The sequence below is a fragment of the Anser brachyrhynchus genome, assembly GCF_964034855.1.
Source record: "Anser brachyrhynchus genome assembly, chromosome: 20".
NCBI classification, from domain to species: Eukaryota; Metazoa; Chordata; class Aves; order Anseriformes; family Anatidae; genus Anser; species Anser brachyrhynchus.
Genome location: NC_137713.1, coordinates 12,090,070 through 12,106,021, shown reverse-complemented (window position 1 = coordinate 12,106,021; position 15,952 = coordinate 12,090,070). Strand labels below are relative to the sequence as shown.

The window sequence follows — 15,952 nt, the reverse complement described above, 5'->3', positions numbered from 1 at the left end:
TTGTTTTCCACTTGGCACAGGGATTGAATTTACATTGAATTTTAAACACCAAGAAGTGATTGGAGAATTTATTAATCCAAAGTCAGTGTTCTAGCAAAATAACTTTGTTGTATAACTGACAGTTTAATATACAGTATATGTTGTAGATCTAATATTTGTTAGTTTGTAATTATGATAATTCATATTAATATTGGATGCTTTCAGATTAAGTAATTCTTTTCAGCAAAGAAGTCAACACAACTTTTGTAGAATGAAGTAATGCAGCTGCTGGATTCAGCTTGGGTGCTGTCTTCAGTAAAAAAAAAAATCTCTAAATGGCTAATGAGGACTCTTAAATTGGCATAAGACATTCAAGAGTGAACATTCAGAAGCTAGCAAATCTGATTTTCTTTGGCAGGCTTACCTTGATCACATTCGTCTGTTCTTACGTACATACTTCTTAGGTGCTTGCATCTTTAGCTGTGCTTAACACTGCAGAATTTTTTTCTTGCTAAGTAATTCTAACTTTTCAGCTTCTGTTTTCTGATAATTTTTATCAATATCTTAAAGGTGAAAAAAAAGTAAGACACTTATAAGAATACTACTTCTTGAAATGAATTAGTATTCTGATTCCTGAAACTGAATTGAGATGCTGAAATCAGTCTGTTTGGCTTTATGTTAAACTGTTCTGTGTTAAAAGTATGCTGTCAGGTGGGTCACTTCAAAAGCTTAAAAACAATCAGATATTCAATTACATTAAATCAGAATTCTTTCTTTCTTTTCGCTTTCATTACAGACCTCATATTTAAAAAGCAGTGAGAATGCAGCTCTTGAAACTTTCAGGCAGTTCAGAGACAAGTCTCTGAATTTCTGTTGCCCATCACATCTGTGCTCCGTCAGTTTCCATCTGGATGGAGACATGGGTGGGGTCCAGGACTGAACCCTACAGGACCTGCTAAGAAATCTCTTTGAGCAGAGGAATAGTTTTTTGAAATTGTCAGCATTTCCCAAGCAAACCCTCTCCCCACAACTTTTTTAAGTAGAAACACAGTGGTTTTGTGCAATGCAGTAAGAAATATTGAAAATACTTTTTTTTTTTAGTATTTTATGAAGTCAAATGTTAACTTTCTGGAATGAGCTAATAACCTTATAAGCAACCTAGTGAATGAAGCCTGTTGAAAGCTACTGCAGAAGTCTTCATTACCCTTAAAATATTGAGTGCTACTTGTTCATGGAAGGGAAAAATGTAAAGAATCTAGATGACCTTTACATACCTTGAAATATTAATATAAAATCTTTAATTTTAGTATATGACACTCAACACCTCAACCAAGAGGAAGAGCTCTGGATCGCCTGACAGAAAACCTTCCAAGAAATCCAAAACTGATGGTACATCTCTGGGTCAGCCACTGAGCCCTACTCTGTGGTGTCATGTGCACCTGGAGAAATCTATTATTGGCTCTCCACTGAAGGTGAAAAATTCTAAGAACTCAAAATCTCCCAAAGAGGAGCTGGAAGAGGTGATGAAAATCATGTCGCCTGGTAAACTTGGCTCTAACTTTCACATTCCAAAGAGGAGCCGACTGGGAAAGGGCAGCAACAAATCCTTGGACAAAAAGCAGAGAGGCAAAAGGGTTTTAAATGGGCAGAAAACATCAGGGAAATCAAAGTCTCCTAGGAAAGGCTTGAAGACCCCTAAGATGAAAATGAAACAGATGACACTACTAGACATGGCTAAAGGTACTACTAAGATGTCCAGGGCTCCCAGAAATTCTGGAGGCACTCCTAGGTCTTCGGGGAAACCCCAGAAACATCTGCCTCCTGCAGCACTCCATCTCATTGCCTATTACAAAGAAAACAAAGACCGGGAAGACAAAAAAAGTGCACTTTCCTGCATAATCTCCAAAACAGCCAGGTTACTCTCAAACGAGGATCGTGCCCGTCTCCCTGAGGATTTACGAGGGCTAGTACAGAAACGCTATGAGCTTCTAGAACACAGGAAGAAATGGGCCACTATGACAGAGGAGCAGCGCAAGGAGTATCTGAAGAAGAAAAGGGAAAAGCTGAAAGAGAAACTGAAGGAGAGAGCAAAAGAGCGGAAGGAGAAGGAGATGAAGGAAAAACTGGAAAAACAGAAAAGATTTGAGGACCAAGATCTCAAAGGGAAGAACTTGCCCACTTTTAAACTGGTTGATACTCCAGAAGGACTTCCTAATACACTCTTTGGGGATGTCGCTATGGTGGTGGAATTCCTGAGCTGTTACTCAGGTTTATTGATGCCAGATGCTCAATATCCCATTACAGCAGTTTCCCTGATGGAAGCACTTTGCGCAGAAAAGGGAGGCTTCCTTTATTTGAACCGGGTACTGGTCATTCTTCTGCAGACCCTGCTGCAGGATGAAATCGCTGAAGATTATGCTGAGCTGGGAATGAAGCTTTCTGAAATACCACTTACGTTGCATTCTGCATCTGAGTTGGTCCGCCTTTGCTTACGCAAGTCAGATGTACAAGAGGAAAGTGAGGTCTCAGATAACGTAGATGAAAGCAAGGATTCGGCAACTTTCGAGGATAATGAAGTACAGGATGAGTTTTTGGAGAAGCTGGAGACTTCTGAGTTCTTCGAGTTGACTCCTGAAGAGAAATTACAGATACTTGGAGCTCTGTGCCACCGGATTCTAATGACTTATTCAGTGCAGGACCACGTGGAGGCCAAGCAGCAGACGTCAGCTGAGCTGTGGAAGGAGCGCCTAGCTATCTTAAAGGAAGAAAATGACAAGAAGAGAGCAGAAAAACAGAAGCGGAAAGAAATGGTGGCCAAGAGCAAGGAGAATGGGAAAGATGAGAATACAATGGGAAGAAATGAAAAGAAAAAAAATGAAATGGTAAAAATAGAGCATCGGGTAGAAATAGAAGCTGATGATATGATCAGTGCTGTGAAAAGCAGACGCCTTCTTGCCATCCAAGCCAAGAAAGAGAGAGAGCAACAAGAAAGACAAATGAGAGGTAAGAAAAATAGGGGAGAGAGTAGAGCATGCAGTAGGGGAGAATAAATTAGTGGCAAAATCATCAGTCTGTTTCCAAAAGTGTTAGCTGCTTTTAAGAGATTAGCTTACAGAAGTATAATTCAGCTACTGTAGGGCTTTATTACTGACAGGTTGGGAAAAGTTATGGGTATTTGTATGGTGGCTCAAAATCTGGAATGTTCAGAAAAAGTAATAACTGATTTTAGTATTCTATCTTTGTATCTTCTGAATAGTACCTTTCTAATTCCTTCAGGCTAGGGAAGGATGGAGTACAGAAACTGCTTTGGGGGCAGAAAACAAAAAAAGGTATATGTCCATGTCCAAGCAGCTTCTGACTCAGGTCATGTTATATATAACATATATTCATAGAATATATATATAACATATATTCTATGTTATATATACTAGAAGATGTTTCCTGCCTAAAAGCTAGTTCCCACAGTTCTGCTGGCCCTGCTGCCTTGCACATTGTCAGGTCGATGCTAGTAGGCTTCTCCCGGGTAAGGACACGGGCAACAAGCAACAAATTTCAGTTTACAGTTTTTCACTTTAAAGAATTAGTTACGGAGTTGTATATAAATACAAACGATTAACCGAAAACCTCTGTAGATCATCAGTTGCAATACCAAACTTTGGATATCTCTGTGTACGTAATGATGTATTGAATGTGTATGCTAAGGTGTATTGATTATGAGCAGTGAAACGCTAATGGAATTGTACTTCAGGGTATGGCTTTTTTGGTTTGTAAATGTGGGTGCAGGGCAGATGGAAGTGGACAGCATAGCCCATCTAGGTTATTAGACAGACCCTCAGACAGCTGAAGGACAAAGATTTTGCATGGAGCCTGACTTACATGACTTAGCTAGAATCTGGGAGTATTTGTTTTAGGCAGACAAGAATAGATAAATAACAGAATAACCTGAGGCTCCTAAGGAAGTATCCTACTAGATACAACCATGCTTCGCATTGAAAGTAATTAGACCTTTCAGATCTTCTAAGTGATGTGAGTCTTAGAAGTATAAATAATTTCAACAGAATCAATCAGTCTCAGTAATAATAAAATGAGGTAAATGTTCACATGACTCCTCTAAAGGGAATTCAGTAGATAATTCAGTAGATGCTTGTTCGCTTGTGCTACGTCTTGTACAGCTTCTACCACATATTAGTTTCTGTCTGTTAATATTAAATGTAAGGAATTTCACTGCTCTGGCTTGAACTCTTTTGCCCAGATCACAGACATTCTGAATATTCTCTTTTCTATAAGCCAACTTTTTTTTTCTGGCAGACAAGGAAGGAAGGATTCAGCCTTTCATTAAGGTTTGAATTCATATCGCTTCATTTCCACATAACAAACCCTAACATTTTATCTGTTAAGCAGTTGCTAATCAGGCATTAAGGTACCATCAAAGTACCAAAGATGTTGGTTCATGATGATGGTGCCCTAGTTTGGGCTGCAGAGCTAGCAACTCTGAGCTAACCTGTAAGGACTTCAGACTTGGGGCTGGTGCAATTACAGTTTGTGGAAAAACAAATCTTGGTAACTACAGTGAGCTGTCTCCTGTGGCTTTTTGTGGCCTGTGTGAGTGTATCAGCTTTTGCACCATTTCAGCTGCATTTACTTTTTAATAATGATAATATCTCTGGGGGAAGTAAAAGAGCAGTTGAGACAACACCTACAGTGCAGTGGTTTAGCTGGTAGGTGGGTGTGTATGTATTGCATTCAGAGGTGTCTTTGTCACCACTCACGTCACGTCCGTAACACTGAGTGCTAACCACTTTCAAGTTAAGCCTATGAAGATTGTGGCTGGTATTACCAAGATACTCTCAGCTTTAAAAAAAACACTAGTGTGAAAAAGCATAAATATATTTTTATTCTTTCTTGGCTTAAAATAAGTCAATACATAACTTCCTGTATTGATAATGTGATTAATATCTGTACTTTCTTGATAGTAGAAGTTAAGTCACTTCCATTTCTGTGTTACCCCAGCACTTACTAATTGTTTTTTACTTTATCACTACATGATAAAAGCAATATCTCCTGTACAGTCTGTTGAAGGAGAATGGGGAGCTGGAATTTTACACAGCTAACAAAGCCTGCTAGAGATGAAAAGACAAACTAGCTTGCTATCACAAGTTAAAATTTGTGGAACCCTTTAATTTGATTTTCACAGAATCACAGAATGTTAGGGATTGGAAGGGACCTTGAAAGATCACCTAGTCCAATCCCCCCGCCGGAGCAGGAACACCTAGATCATGTCACAGAGGAACGCGTCCAGGTGGGTTTTGAAAGTCTCCAGAGAAGGAGACTCCACAACCCGCCTGGGCGGCCTGTTCCAGTGCTCTGTCACCTTCACCATGAAAGTTTCATCTCATATTTAAGCAGAACCTCCGGTGTTCCAGCTTGCATCCATTGCCCCTTGTCCTATGACTGGATGTCACCCAGAAAAGCCTGGCTCCATCCTCCTGACACTTCCCCTTTATGTATTTGTAAACATTAATAAGGTCACCCCTCAGTCTCCTCTTCTCCAAGGTAAAGAGACCGAGCTCCCTCAGCCTTTCCTCGTAAGGGAGATGCTCCACTCCCTTAATCATCCTCGTGGCTCTGCGCTGCTCTCTCTGCTGCTCTCAAGCAGTTCCCTGTCCTTCTTCAACTGAGGGGCCCAGAACTGGACACAATATTCTGGATGTAGTCTAATCAGGGCAGAGTAGAGGGGGAGGAGAACTTCTCTCAACCTACTAACCACAGCCCTTCTGGTAACACCTCAGGCTGCTATTGGCCTTCTTGGCCGCAAGGGCACAGTGCAGGCTCACGGTCATCTGGCTGTCCACCAGGACCCCCAGGTCCTCCCCCCCCGCCACTGCTTTCCAGCAGGGCAGTCCCCAACTTATACTGGTGTCTGGGGTTGTTCTTGCCCAGATGCAGGGCTCTACACTTGCCCTTGTTATATTTCATTAAATTTCTCTGTGCCCAACTCTCCAGCCTGTGTAGGTGCTGCTGGATGGCAGCACGGCCTTCCAGTGTGTCAGCCACTCCTCCCAGTTTAGTGTCATCAGCAAACTTGCTGATGGCGCACTCCATTCCCTCGTCCAAGTCATCGATGAATATATTGAGTAGTACTGGTCCCAGTACTGACCCTTGAGGGACTCCACTAGATACAGACTAGACTCCATCCCATTGACGACAACTCTTTGGCTTCTTTCTTTCAAGCAGTTCACAGTCCCCCTCACTACCCAATCATCCAGATAACACATAGTCACTTTAGCTGCGAGGATGCTGTGGGAGACGGTGTCACATGCATTACTGAAATCAAGATAGTCCATGTCCACTGCTTTACCATCATCTATCCACCTGGTTACATCTTCATAAAAGACTATCAGGTTGGTCAAGTACGACTTGCCCTTGATGAAGCCATGTTGACTGCCCCTAATGACCCTTTTATCCTTGATATGACTAGAGACTATGTCAAGGATAAGTTGTTCCATCACCTTTCCAGGAATGGAGGTGAGGCTGACCAGTCTATGGTTACCCGGATCCTCCTCCTTGTCCTTTTTGAAGACCGGAGTGACATTTGCTTTCCTTCAGTCCTCAGGCACCTCTCCCATTTCCCACGACTTACCAAAGATGATGGAGAGTGGGCTAGCACTGACTTCAGCCAGCTCCCTCAGCACCTGTTGGTGCATCCCATCAGGACCCATGGATTTATGGATGTCTAGCTTGCTTAATTCGTCCTTAACCCAGTCCTCATCAACCAAGGCAAACTCCTCCTTTATTCTGGCTTCCTCTGGGACGTGAGGGGTCCAGGGCTCCTCAGCACAGCCTCCAGCATTATAGACAGAGACTAAGAAGGCATTCAGTAACTCTGCCTTCTATTTATCTTCTGTCACCTGAACACCCACCTCATTCATCAGTAGGCCTACATTGCCTCTAGTGCTAGTCTTATCCGCAGTCTATTTGAAGAAGCCCTTTCTGTTGTCCTTGACCCCTCCTGCAGGGTTTAGTTCTAAGGAGGCCTTATCTTTCCTAGTTGCCTCCCTACATCCTCTGACAACAGTCTAATATTCCTCCCAAATGGCCAGCCCCTCCTTCCATGATCTGTAGACTCCCCTCTTCCACTTGAGTTTGCCTAGCACTTCCCTGTTTAACCATGCAGGTCTCCTGGCTCTCTTGACTTCCTCCCTGTTGGGATGCTCTGAAGAAGCAGTCCTTGAATGCTAACCAACTATCTTGGGTCCCGGTACCTTCAAGTACCTTGTCTCATGAGATTTCCCCTACCAATTGCTTGAAAAGGCCAAAGTCAGCCCTACTGAAGTCCAGGGTTGCGATTCTGCTCAGTATTCTATTCCTGCCACATGAGATCCTGAACTGCACCATCTCGTGGTCACTGCAACCAGGGCTGCCCTCAACCTTCACTGCTTCAACCAGCCTCTCCTTGTTAGTGAGGACAAGATCCAGCAGCGCTCGTCTCCTAGTTGGCATATCTGCCGCTTGCATCAGGAAGTTATCATTGATACAGTGAAGGAACCTCCTGGACCGTGGATGGCTGGCTGAGTAGGCTTTCCAGCAAATGTCAGGGTAGTTGAAATCTCCCATGATAACTGGGGCCTGTGATTGTGAGGCTGCTATCAGCTGCCTGTAGAAGGCCTCACCAACTTCCTCATCCTGATCTGATAGCCTGTAATAGACACCCACAGCAGACAACAGTATCCCCTATGCCAGCTTGTCCCTTAATTCTCATCCAAAGACTTTTCAACTCACTCCTCATCTGCCCCTGCACAGGGGGCTTAATACAATACTGCTTAATACAATGGAGTTGCTCTCTTATGTAAAGAGCAACTCTGCCACCTCACCTTGCTGGCCTGTCTTTCCTTAGCAGGACAGACCCATCCATGACCGCATTCCAGTCATGTGAGCTGTCCCACCATGTCTCTGTAGTTGCCACTAGATCGTAGTCCCCTGACTGAACACGGATTTCTAACTCCTCCTGCTTATTCCCCATGCTATGTGCATTGGTGTACAGGCACTTCAGGGAGCGAGATGAGCACGCCGATTTCACCCCAGGGGCATGGGAGGCTGCCCGGTCTTCATCAGTGTTAGGGTGCTGCCCCACCGGTGCAAGCCCAGCTACAACTCCATCCCCCTTTGCATCTAGTTTAAAGCTTTCCAAATGAGCCATGCTAATTCCTGTCCCAGAACACTTTTGCCCCTGTGAGATAAACCTTTCCCACCTATCACTCAGTGTCAGGCCTGGTGTCTTATAAAACCAGCCATTGTCAAAGAACCCAAAGCCCTGCCTGTAGCACCAGTCATGTAGCCAAGCGTTTATGAACTGGATCCTTCTATTCCATCCCACATCATCACCCCAGAATGGAAGGAGGTAAGAGAAAATAACTTGTGCCCCAGACTCTTTCACCAACCATCCCAAGGCCTTGAAATCTTTCTTCATTCCCCTCAGACTACAGGACGCAGCTTCCTCCCCACCTGTCTGGAAGATCAGTAGTGGGTAGTAGTCTGTGGAGCGCACTAGGCTGGGGAATGTCCTTGTGATATCCATGATCTTGGCTCTAGGTAGACTGCAGACCTCCCTATGATAAGGGTCAACTCTGCATATTGGTCGCTCTGTTCCTCTCAGAAGTGAATCTCCTACTACAATTACCCTTCTTTCTTTCTTTTCGGAGCCAGTCTTGGTCTTGAGGCATGGTGTCAACTGCCTCTTCCTACATGACCTCATAGGCAGGCCTTCCACCATGTCCTTGCCTACCTTTCCTTCAAGATAAAGGGCCTCAAACCTATTACAGAGGGGCACCTGGGGAAGCGAGGTAGGTAGGGACTGGGGTTGCCTGCGGCACTGAACTGGGACTCGCTTCCAGCCCTCCTGGCTTTTTGGTCCCCTCCCTCTGCTTGACAGGGCAGGGGCTCCACTGGCCTCTGGGGGCATTCCTGCAGCACCCTTCTGTCTGGCACAACAGGGAGTTACTCCACCAGGCAATCTCCTGCATACTGTCCCTGATGCTTGTCAGTCTCTCTACCTCTTCCTTGAGGTCAGCCGCTATGGTGAGTAGACCTTCCCCCTGAGAACAGGCAGTCTCCGTGATGCCCTCCCCCGGCAGCAGCTGGCACTCCCTGCAGCCAGAGGCCTGAACTTCCACATCTCTGGCAGGCCCTCTATCTGGGTCATCACAGACTTTTTGGAGTGAGCTCTATGCCTAGTGGACACTGGTAGGTGTGTGATCTCGCAGACTGCCAAGAGTTGGTTTTATTATATAGTTGTTTTTATTATATAAAAGCTGATCAATTGAGTTGGTGTAATGAATGCAGGGGAATGTTTTTCAGCATGTTTTCTCTAATCACTCAGGATTGATTACATCGGCAGGATTTCAGAGACGGACCAGGTATTTACTCATCAATTGTTATCAAATCTATCTTGATACAGAAAACGGCTGCAAGAGAGAGTAGGTAACAGCCCCGGGAAAAGGGCTGCTTCCTAGCAAGAAGTCAGCTTTCTCCTTGAGCTAGCAACCAGCATGCAACCTCTCTGTTATAGTTTTTATCTGCCCCTTTCCAGCTCACCCTTTCCATATGGTCTTGTTACGCCTGCTTCTTGGTGGAAGCATGCCTGTTGTTTGAGAGAATTTTGAACTATAAAAAGAAGCATAAATCCCCTTGACCTTAATGTTTTGCCTCTTGGCAGTAGCTGCATTTCTTCTTGCTCATTACCTACCTAGAGATATGAAGTAATGTCTTTTGTCCATAAGACTCTCCCAAGGAGCCTGTGATGCCAAGATTTAGGCAGTTTCAGGGTTGTTGAGTTTTTGATTGTTTGTTGACCGAAAAAAAAAAATGCATATTGAGAGCTACTGAGACTGTAGTACTTCTGTCATGAGGGAGAAACCTGAGGTTTCTACTTTAACGCTCTTCCACGTCGTAGCATATCTGGAAAAGAGTGAGATGGTTAGGAGACATGACTGAGTCACTGCTGTGAGACATTGGTGCCTGGAAGAGGCTTCTGTTGTGCCAGATCTGTTTGTTCAGTAGGTCAGCTTGTTGGGCAACCATTCCCCACAGCTGCAGTCATGGAGATGCAGATGTCTGTTAGCCATGCTGACTTGCGTCATGTTGTTGCTGTACTGCTCCCAGTGTTTGAGCTGGCTAGAGCAGAATTCCTTATTGTACGTTGTGCTGTAATTAAAGAAAGACCTTTGTTACGTGGAGTTGCGCAGCAGCAAATGCCACTTCATTGATCTATTATGAGGAAAAATAATGAATACTTTCTCCAATCTATTCTTATCCAAACTTTCCTCTTTCCAAAAGCCAGTTCATCCTTATGCCTCAACTTCTTGATAACTTTTGATTTATTTTTTTTCTAGAAAGGATTGTGGAAGATTGTATGAAAGGTGGCTGGCTGCATTAGAAGAATATTAAGCAAAGTCACCAATAAATTATTTTTCCCACCTGACCTAGTAAAATAAAAGATGATATCGATGTCTAAATACAGTAAAAGAATGCTAATACTTCTCCATGCTAATTCCAACAGTGAGGATGGAGAAAGAAGCAGAGGAAGAAAGAATCCGGAAGCATAAAGCTGCAGCTGAGAAAACATTCCAGGATGGAATTGCCAAGGCGAAGCTTGTGATGCGCAGGACCCCAATTGGCACTGACCGTAATCATAACAGGTAGGAAAGGAAATGATTCCATGCTGCTGGCTGTCCCCTTTGACAGGAGCTTTAGCAGGTAGTAGCTCCAAAGAATTGATAGGTACAGAGGGTATTGAGAGTACTCTCTGCATTGGACTGTGAAGGAGAGCAGAAATGAGTTTTTGTGTATATACGGTGTACCAGTTTTCACTCGTTTACGTAGGAAAGGAAAAAGCTGACTGTGGAGGTTACAATCCACTGGCCAGCAGAACTTCAAGTGCTCACATTGGTACTCAAGAATCTAGTTACTGTCTTCTCTTCTTCCTGTTTGTTATACTGAAAGGCTGTTAGAATGGATTTTAATAAAAGCTCTTCTAGTTTCTCAAAGATACAGGTGTGCTCAGTTTTTGTTGAGTTACGGACACACATGCTCTCCTCCTTGTGCATGTAAAGATGGATGTGTGTAAATGCAGCCAAAAAAGGAGACAGGTACCTGTTAACATGTATGTGTGCCGTGCCCTGCAGGTATTGGCTGTTTTCGGATGAGGTTCCTGGCTTGTTCATTGAGAAAGGCTGGGTGCATGACAGTATAGACTACAGATTCATCCTTCCCCATCAGAAAAAAGAAGAAGTAAAAAAGGACTACAGCCCAGGAGGTATGGTCATCTGGCTTCTCTGTGGGTGTTTCCTTTGTTGCTGTCTAACTGTTAGGATGGGTTTGTCAACTTGAGAGAGAACTGGCTAGTCTGTGTCTTTGTGGGCTTCCTCTGATCTAAACCTACTGTGAACTCAGAAAACCTGTGCATGGGAGAGTTCATTCATTATGGTTTCCTGCTACCGCTGCAGATCTTGAGACTGTCTGCAGTGTACCACGTAAGGACCATGGGATATGATCACCTCTCTCTTAAAAGCAGTTGATGTCAACTGTGTAGTAACCACACTGTTTTACTCTGTACCTGTTGGGCTACAGTGTGCCAAACTTCTTGGACAAGTAGTTGATTGCCTGTTGCAGGGAGTAAGGATAGCCATCACCATGCTAATGCTCCACCAGTGGCACAACTTCCAGATTACTTTTCTTGTCACAGAGGACAAACATGCTGTTTATCTGGAGGAGCAACGAGCCAAACTTTTCACCATAGGCCTGTCCAGAACTTTCACACAGACCCCACTGAAATAGCATCAAGCAGAGCAGGTGTCCAGACACCTATAGCTCGCTGACTGAGGATATTTTGGCAGAGTCCCTCTCGCACATCCTCTCAGCCTGCTGTTCACCTTGTTCCAAATGTGCTGATGAGGGGCAATGATAAGCTGAAGTTCCAGTGCTTCCTCTCCTAGTCACCAATTTTGCCTTGGTGACTTCAAGCCTGGGTAGCCAAGCATTGCAGGCAGAACTTGGCCATGCTCAAAAATCCTTCTGTGGGGGGGGAAGCATAATGTTTTTGTGTTCCTGGTACAGAAGAGCATACTGTAGTCTAATTCCAGTTGCAGTTTCAGTCCTGATAATTTGTTGCATTTGAAACATAGACTGTCATCGAGTTCATCTACAGCAATACTATGTGCAGCAGGTTGTATTGAATTAAATCAGGGAGCCTTTCTTTGGTGGTATCCTGTCTTATACATTGGTAGGAGTAGACATCTGTAGAAAAACAAGGCAAACATACAGTGATATTTCATCCAGTGTAACTTTCCAGCCTCCTGCATCTTGATGAGTTGTGTTAGAAGTTGTATCATTCAGTGATCCTCAATGGGTTTATTTTCTTATGTGAATTTGTTCAAATATTGACCTGCCAATGTTCCTGTATACCACTTTGCTTCCAGCTGTATTAGTTTATCAGGTATTGCCTATGTTTTTACCGAGCTATTATGCAAAGATTTTTCACACTTTCCATTTGAAACTTAATGAGCAAAGTGTTAAATTCATGTCAGACTGTTGGGATAAGATGCTCAGAAATATAAATGCATCCTATTTGTATCACCTTCAAATTTAAAAGTATGTTGTCAGTGTATAGCTAAAGAGTGAAACTAGTGCGTATTTGAAATAGTAGGAATGTTTTTTTATAATTGTGTGCATGCTTAATGATTCAATAATATTTTCTTTAATATTTGTGTTTCTACAAATGCGTTTACTGTGAGCTTTAGCAAACTAGTGCTGGAGTAGTTTTCTCTGGAAAATGTACTGCTGGCCTAGGTGCTGATCATAAATACTTAACCGAAGGTAGGTTAGTTTTTGAAAAATAAAATTTGTGTCCGAGGAGAAGCATGAATGAGAATACATTTGAGCTTGTGCTCTTCTCTTATAGACAAGCGGAAGAGCACAGCCACGGACGGCAGAGGGAGTGCACTTCATCGGTCTGTACATGCTGTGGACCTTCCTGCAGAAACCACAGCGCCCAAGCAGGGACAGAACTTATGGTAATACATGCCTTATATCTGCAAAGTAATTAAAATATAAAGGTCAAGGAAACTAAACAGAGATGTCATTTAATAGCTGCCATATACCTAGTGTTCTTTCAGTACTTAACAGTTGAATTAGTTTATCGGACTGTCAGGCCTCTGTTGCTAGTAGCAAATGGCTAATAGAGCACCTGATCCAAGAGGCAGTAGAACCATTCTAATCTATCAGACTTAGAGCCAGTATAGATTACCCTGGTAAAACACCACTTTGATGTACTGATTTTATGTATTTTATAATCAGAAGAATTGTTAATTGAAAAGATTTGCTGTGGTCTTTTGAAAAAGCTGGGGGAGCAGTGACCTATCTAACTGTCCAGACTTTCTTTCATGGCTTGTCTCAGCAGACCTGAATTGTAGTACATGGGGTCCTTGAGCATGTGAAATTAGTTTTCATTGATATCTTTGGAGCCAGACGTACACCCTGCATGTTCTTGCACTATGTGAGATGTGGAGTTATCCCTCAGCTCCTTTTTAGTGTTAGCTTTCTTGATGGGTTTCATAGCATGCTGGTGGAATCCATTTGTTCTCCGATAGCACCATATCATGGAAGTGATTTTTTTTGTTGTTGTTGCTACTGATGATTATTTTAGCTTAGCGAAATTACTATTACCTGTGAACAGTCTGTTATCACTTTAATGATTCCCAGTGCCAAGCAATAGCTACCAACATGTCTTCTAAGTGAATCAAATCTAAACAGTTTGCCTTTGAGCATGTTTGTGACTTGCTCTAGTAAGGTCTTTAAAGAAAATCTGTCAGCCATTTGCCTTGTGTGGTAAGGAGTGATTAGCAGTGTTCCCATGAGAGAAGGGAAATTGGCTACATCTTTACCTACTTAAACTACCTGTGAAAGACTGTGAAGGTGTTTTTAGGTAAGCCTGAGAAGTAATTCTCACAAAGTACTTGTTCCTTCTGCTCCTGTTACCAGTGGCTTTTCTCTGGAGTTTTCCATTGTTGACTCACAATATGGGATTACTTCATCTTTGCTAAATATCGCTAGTTGTGAGTTTAGCTCCAAAGCATAGTTCCACTGAAGTCAGCGATGCTTTACTATACTTTACATGTTCATGCTCTTCCATCAGGAACTGTCAAAGAGATTGAAATTAGTGGACATCTTGGTCAATGCTGATGGTTTAGATGAATCACTGATTCCTGATACGGCTGTACGCTTTCTCTTCCATTGACAGTGAGTTGTAGGAGATAGCAGTTTCCTCTGCGTGCCTGCACTCTGTCTAACATTGCCATAGGAAATCTCCACCCCTTTCTCAGTCTAGTCCTTGGCACATCTCATCACATTGCCAAAGTTCAAGAAATTGAGCATTCCTAGGGCATGGGCGCTAAACAGAAGATCATAGATTGTATGATCCACAAGAAAGTTCTTTCAGCTCCTTCTAACTGCCTCTTCTAATACTTCATTTAGCAGAGTTGGCAAGGTGCCTTCCAGTAGAAGGACAAATTATAAATGGAAAACCATAGTTTAAACTATTAATGCATGTTGCTATGAATTGAAGACAACATACAGCCAAATCAGATGAGCTAAGTAACACAGAATCCCTATAATTTGTAACCAGGCTGTGTTTGAAAAAGCACAGCACTTGAAGTTACACTGCTGAATTGCTTGATCAGGTTGGCAACTCTCACTGACATGCTGAGAAAGATTGGAGTGATTTAGGTAGGAGTGTCTTCTGGTGTAACTAGTCATACAAACCAGGAGAAACAGCTTTTTTGGACCAGGTCCTGTATAGTCTCAGGACTGAATTATATTGTGTTGTTGAAGAGAGGCTTTGTGAGAATTGACCATAGAATGCTTAGATCTAGTATTCTTGTATTTTAAAGAGAACAAAAATTAAGAAGTTTAATAATAATTATAAAGCTTAAACTGGCAGCTAAAAGCCTAAAATGCTTTCAAAAAGATCATCTTAAAGTTTCCATACTAGATGCTGACTCTTACCTTTGGGGTGAAAAAATGTTTGAGAAAACTTTGGGGAGGGGGAAACAGTAGCAACAATAAGAAAACATTCTCACTATGGTTCATATTAGGGTTATAGAAATACTCTGTGTATGTTCAACAGGGAGATGGAGAGTAGTGCTAGAGGAGAATGGAGAAGTCTCCTTAAGAAAGCATTTTCTTTTGATGCAGAAACAACAGATCAGAAAACTAAACTAGCAAATGACAGTGGTTTGGTTTTGGTTGGTTGGTTTTGGTTTTCTTTTGAAAAAGGGGGGAAATTACTTCAGATCAGCTGATGTGCCTCCCCCCAAAAAAGGTGACAACCTGAGATCACTTGTTTCAGAGGATAGCCAGCAACTAGAACTTCCCTCTGAGGAAATCCATATTCCTATTACAATATTTTGCTCTCTGATGGTTGCCATCAATCTTGCCTGTCTCAAGGACTCCCATGAGCATAGGTGGTTAGGGAATTGTCTCCTCCTTGGCTGCTTTTTGCACATTATCCTTGTACAGCATGAGAAGCCCTCAAACGGTACTGAAGGCCTTGGATATCTACATGCCCTGTTGTTTGGATGCAAGGGCTGGTTCATCTTGAACTCATAATGTTACCATGTAGTACATAGGAAGTTTCATTTCTTTGTGTTCTTTAATTCCTGTCACCTGTCTCTTTTTCGTAGTAGAATGTCTAAAATGGGATTAAGTGTAGCCTCATGTAGAATAAATACCTTTAGCTTTACCCTGCTATACTTAGATTGAGTCTTTGGAATGAAAACCAAATTAACTCCATGAATGGTTGTAATTCAGTCCTGCCCTTTTTCTCATTGAGGTTGGGAGCTTGTAGGATATTGATAAAGGGAGCGATAGAATCCATATTTCCACCAAGAGCTGCAGAAACAGTGTCTCGTGGAAGTGGTTT

At 42.8% G+C, this 15,952-nt stretch overlaps 1 protein-coding gene across 2 annotated transcripts in view; it reads left to right on the top strand.

The window, feature by feature from the left end:
• The window catches only part of BAZ1B (bromodomain adjacent to zinc finger domain 1B), a 52,675-nt gene that overhangs the window by 16,064 nt on the left and 20,659 nt on the right, over positions 1-15,952 (top strand). For both annotated transcript variants that reach the window (XM_080563378.1, XM_080563377.1), the window contains exons 7-10: positions 1,287-2,982; positions 10,535-10,673; positions 11,160-11,290; positions 12,935-13,046. In XM_080563378.1, coding sequence (XP_080419504.1) covers positions 1,287-2,982; positions 10,535-10,673; positions 11,160-11,290; positions 12,935-13,046 — 2,078 coding nt within the window. The remainder of the gene's footprint in view (positions 1-1,286; positions 2,983-10,534; positions 10,674-11,159; positions 11,291-12,934; positions 13,047-15,952) is intronic.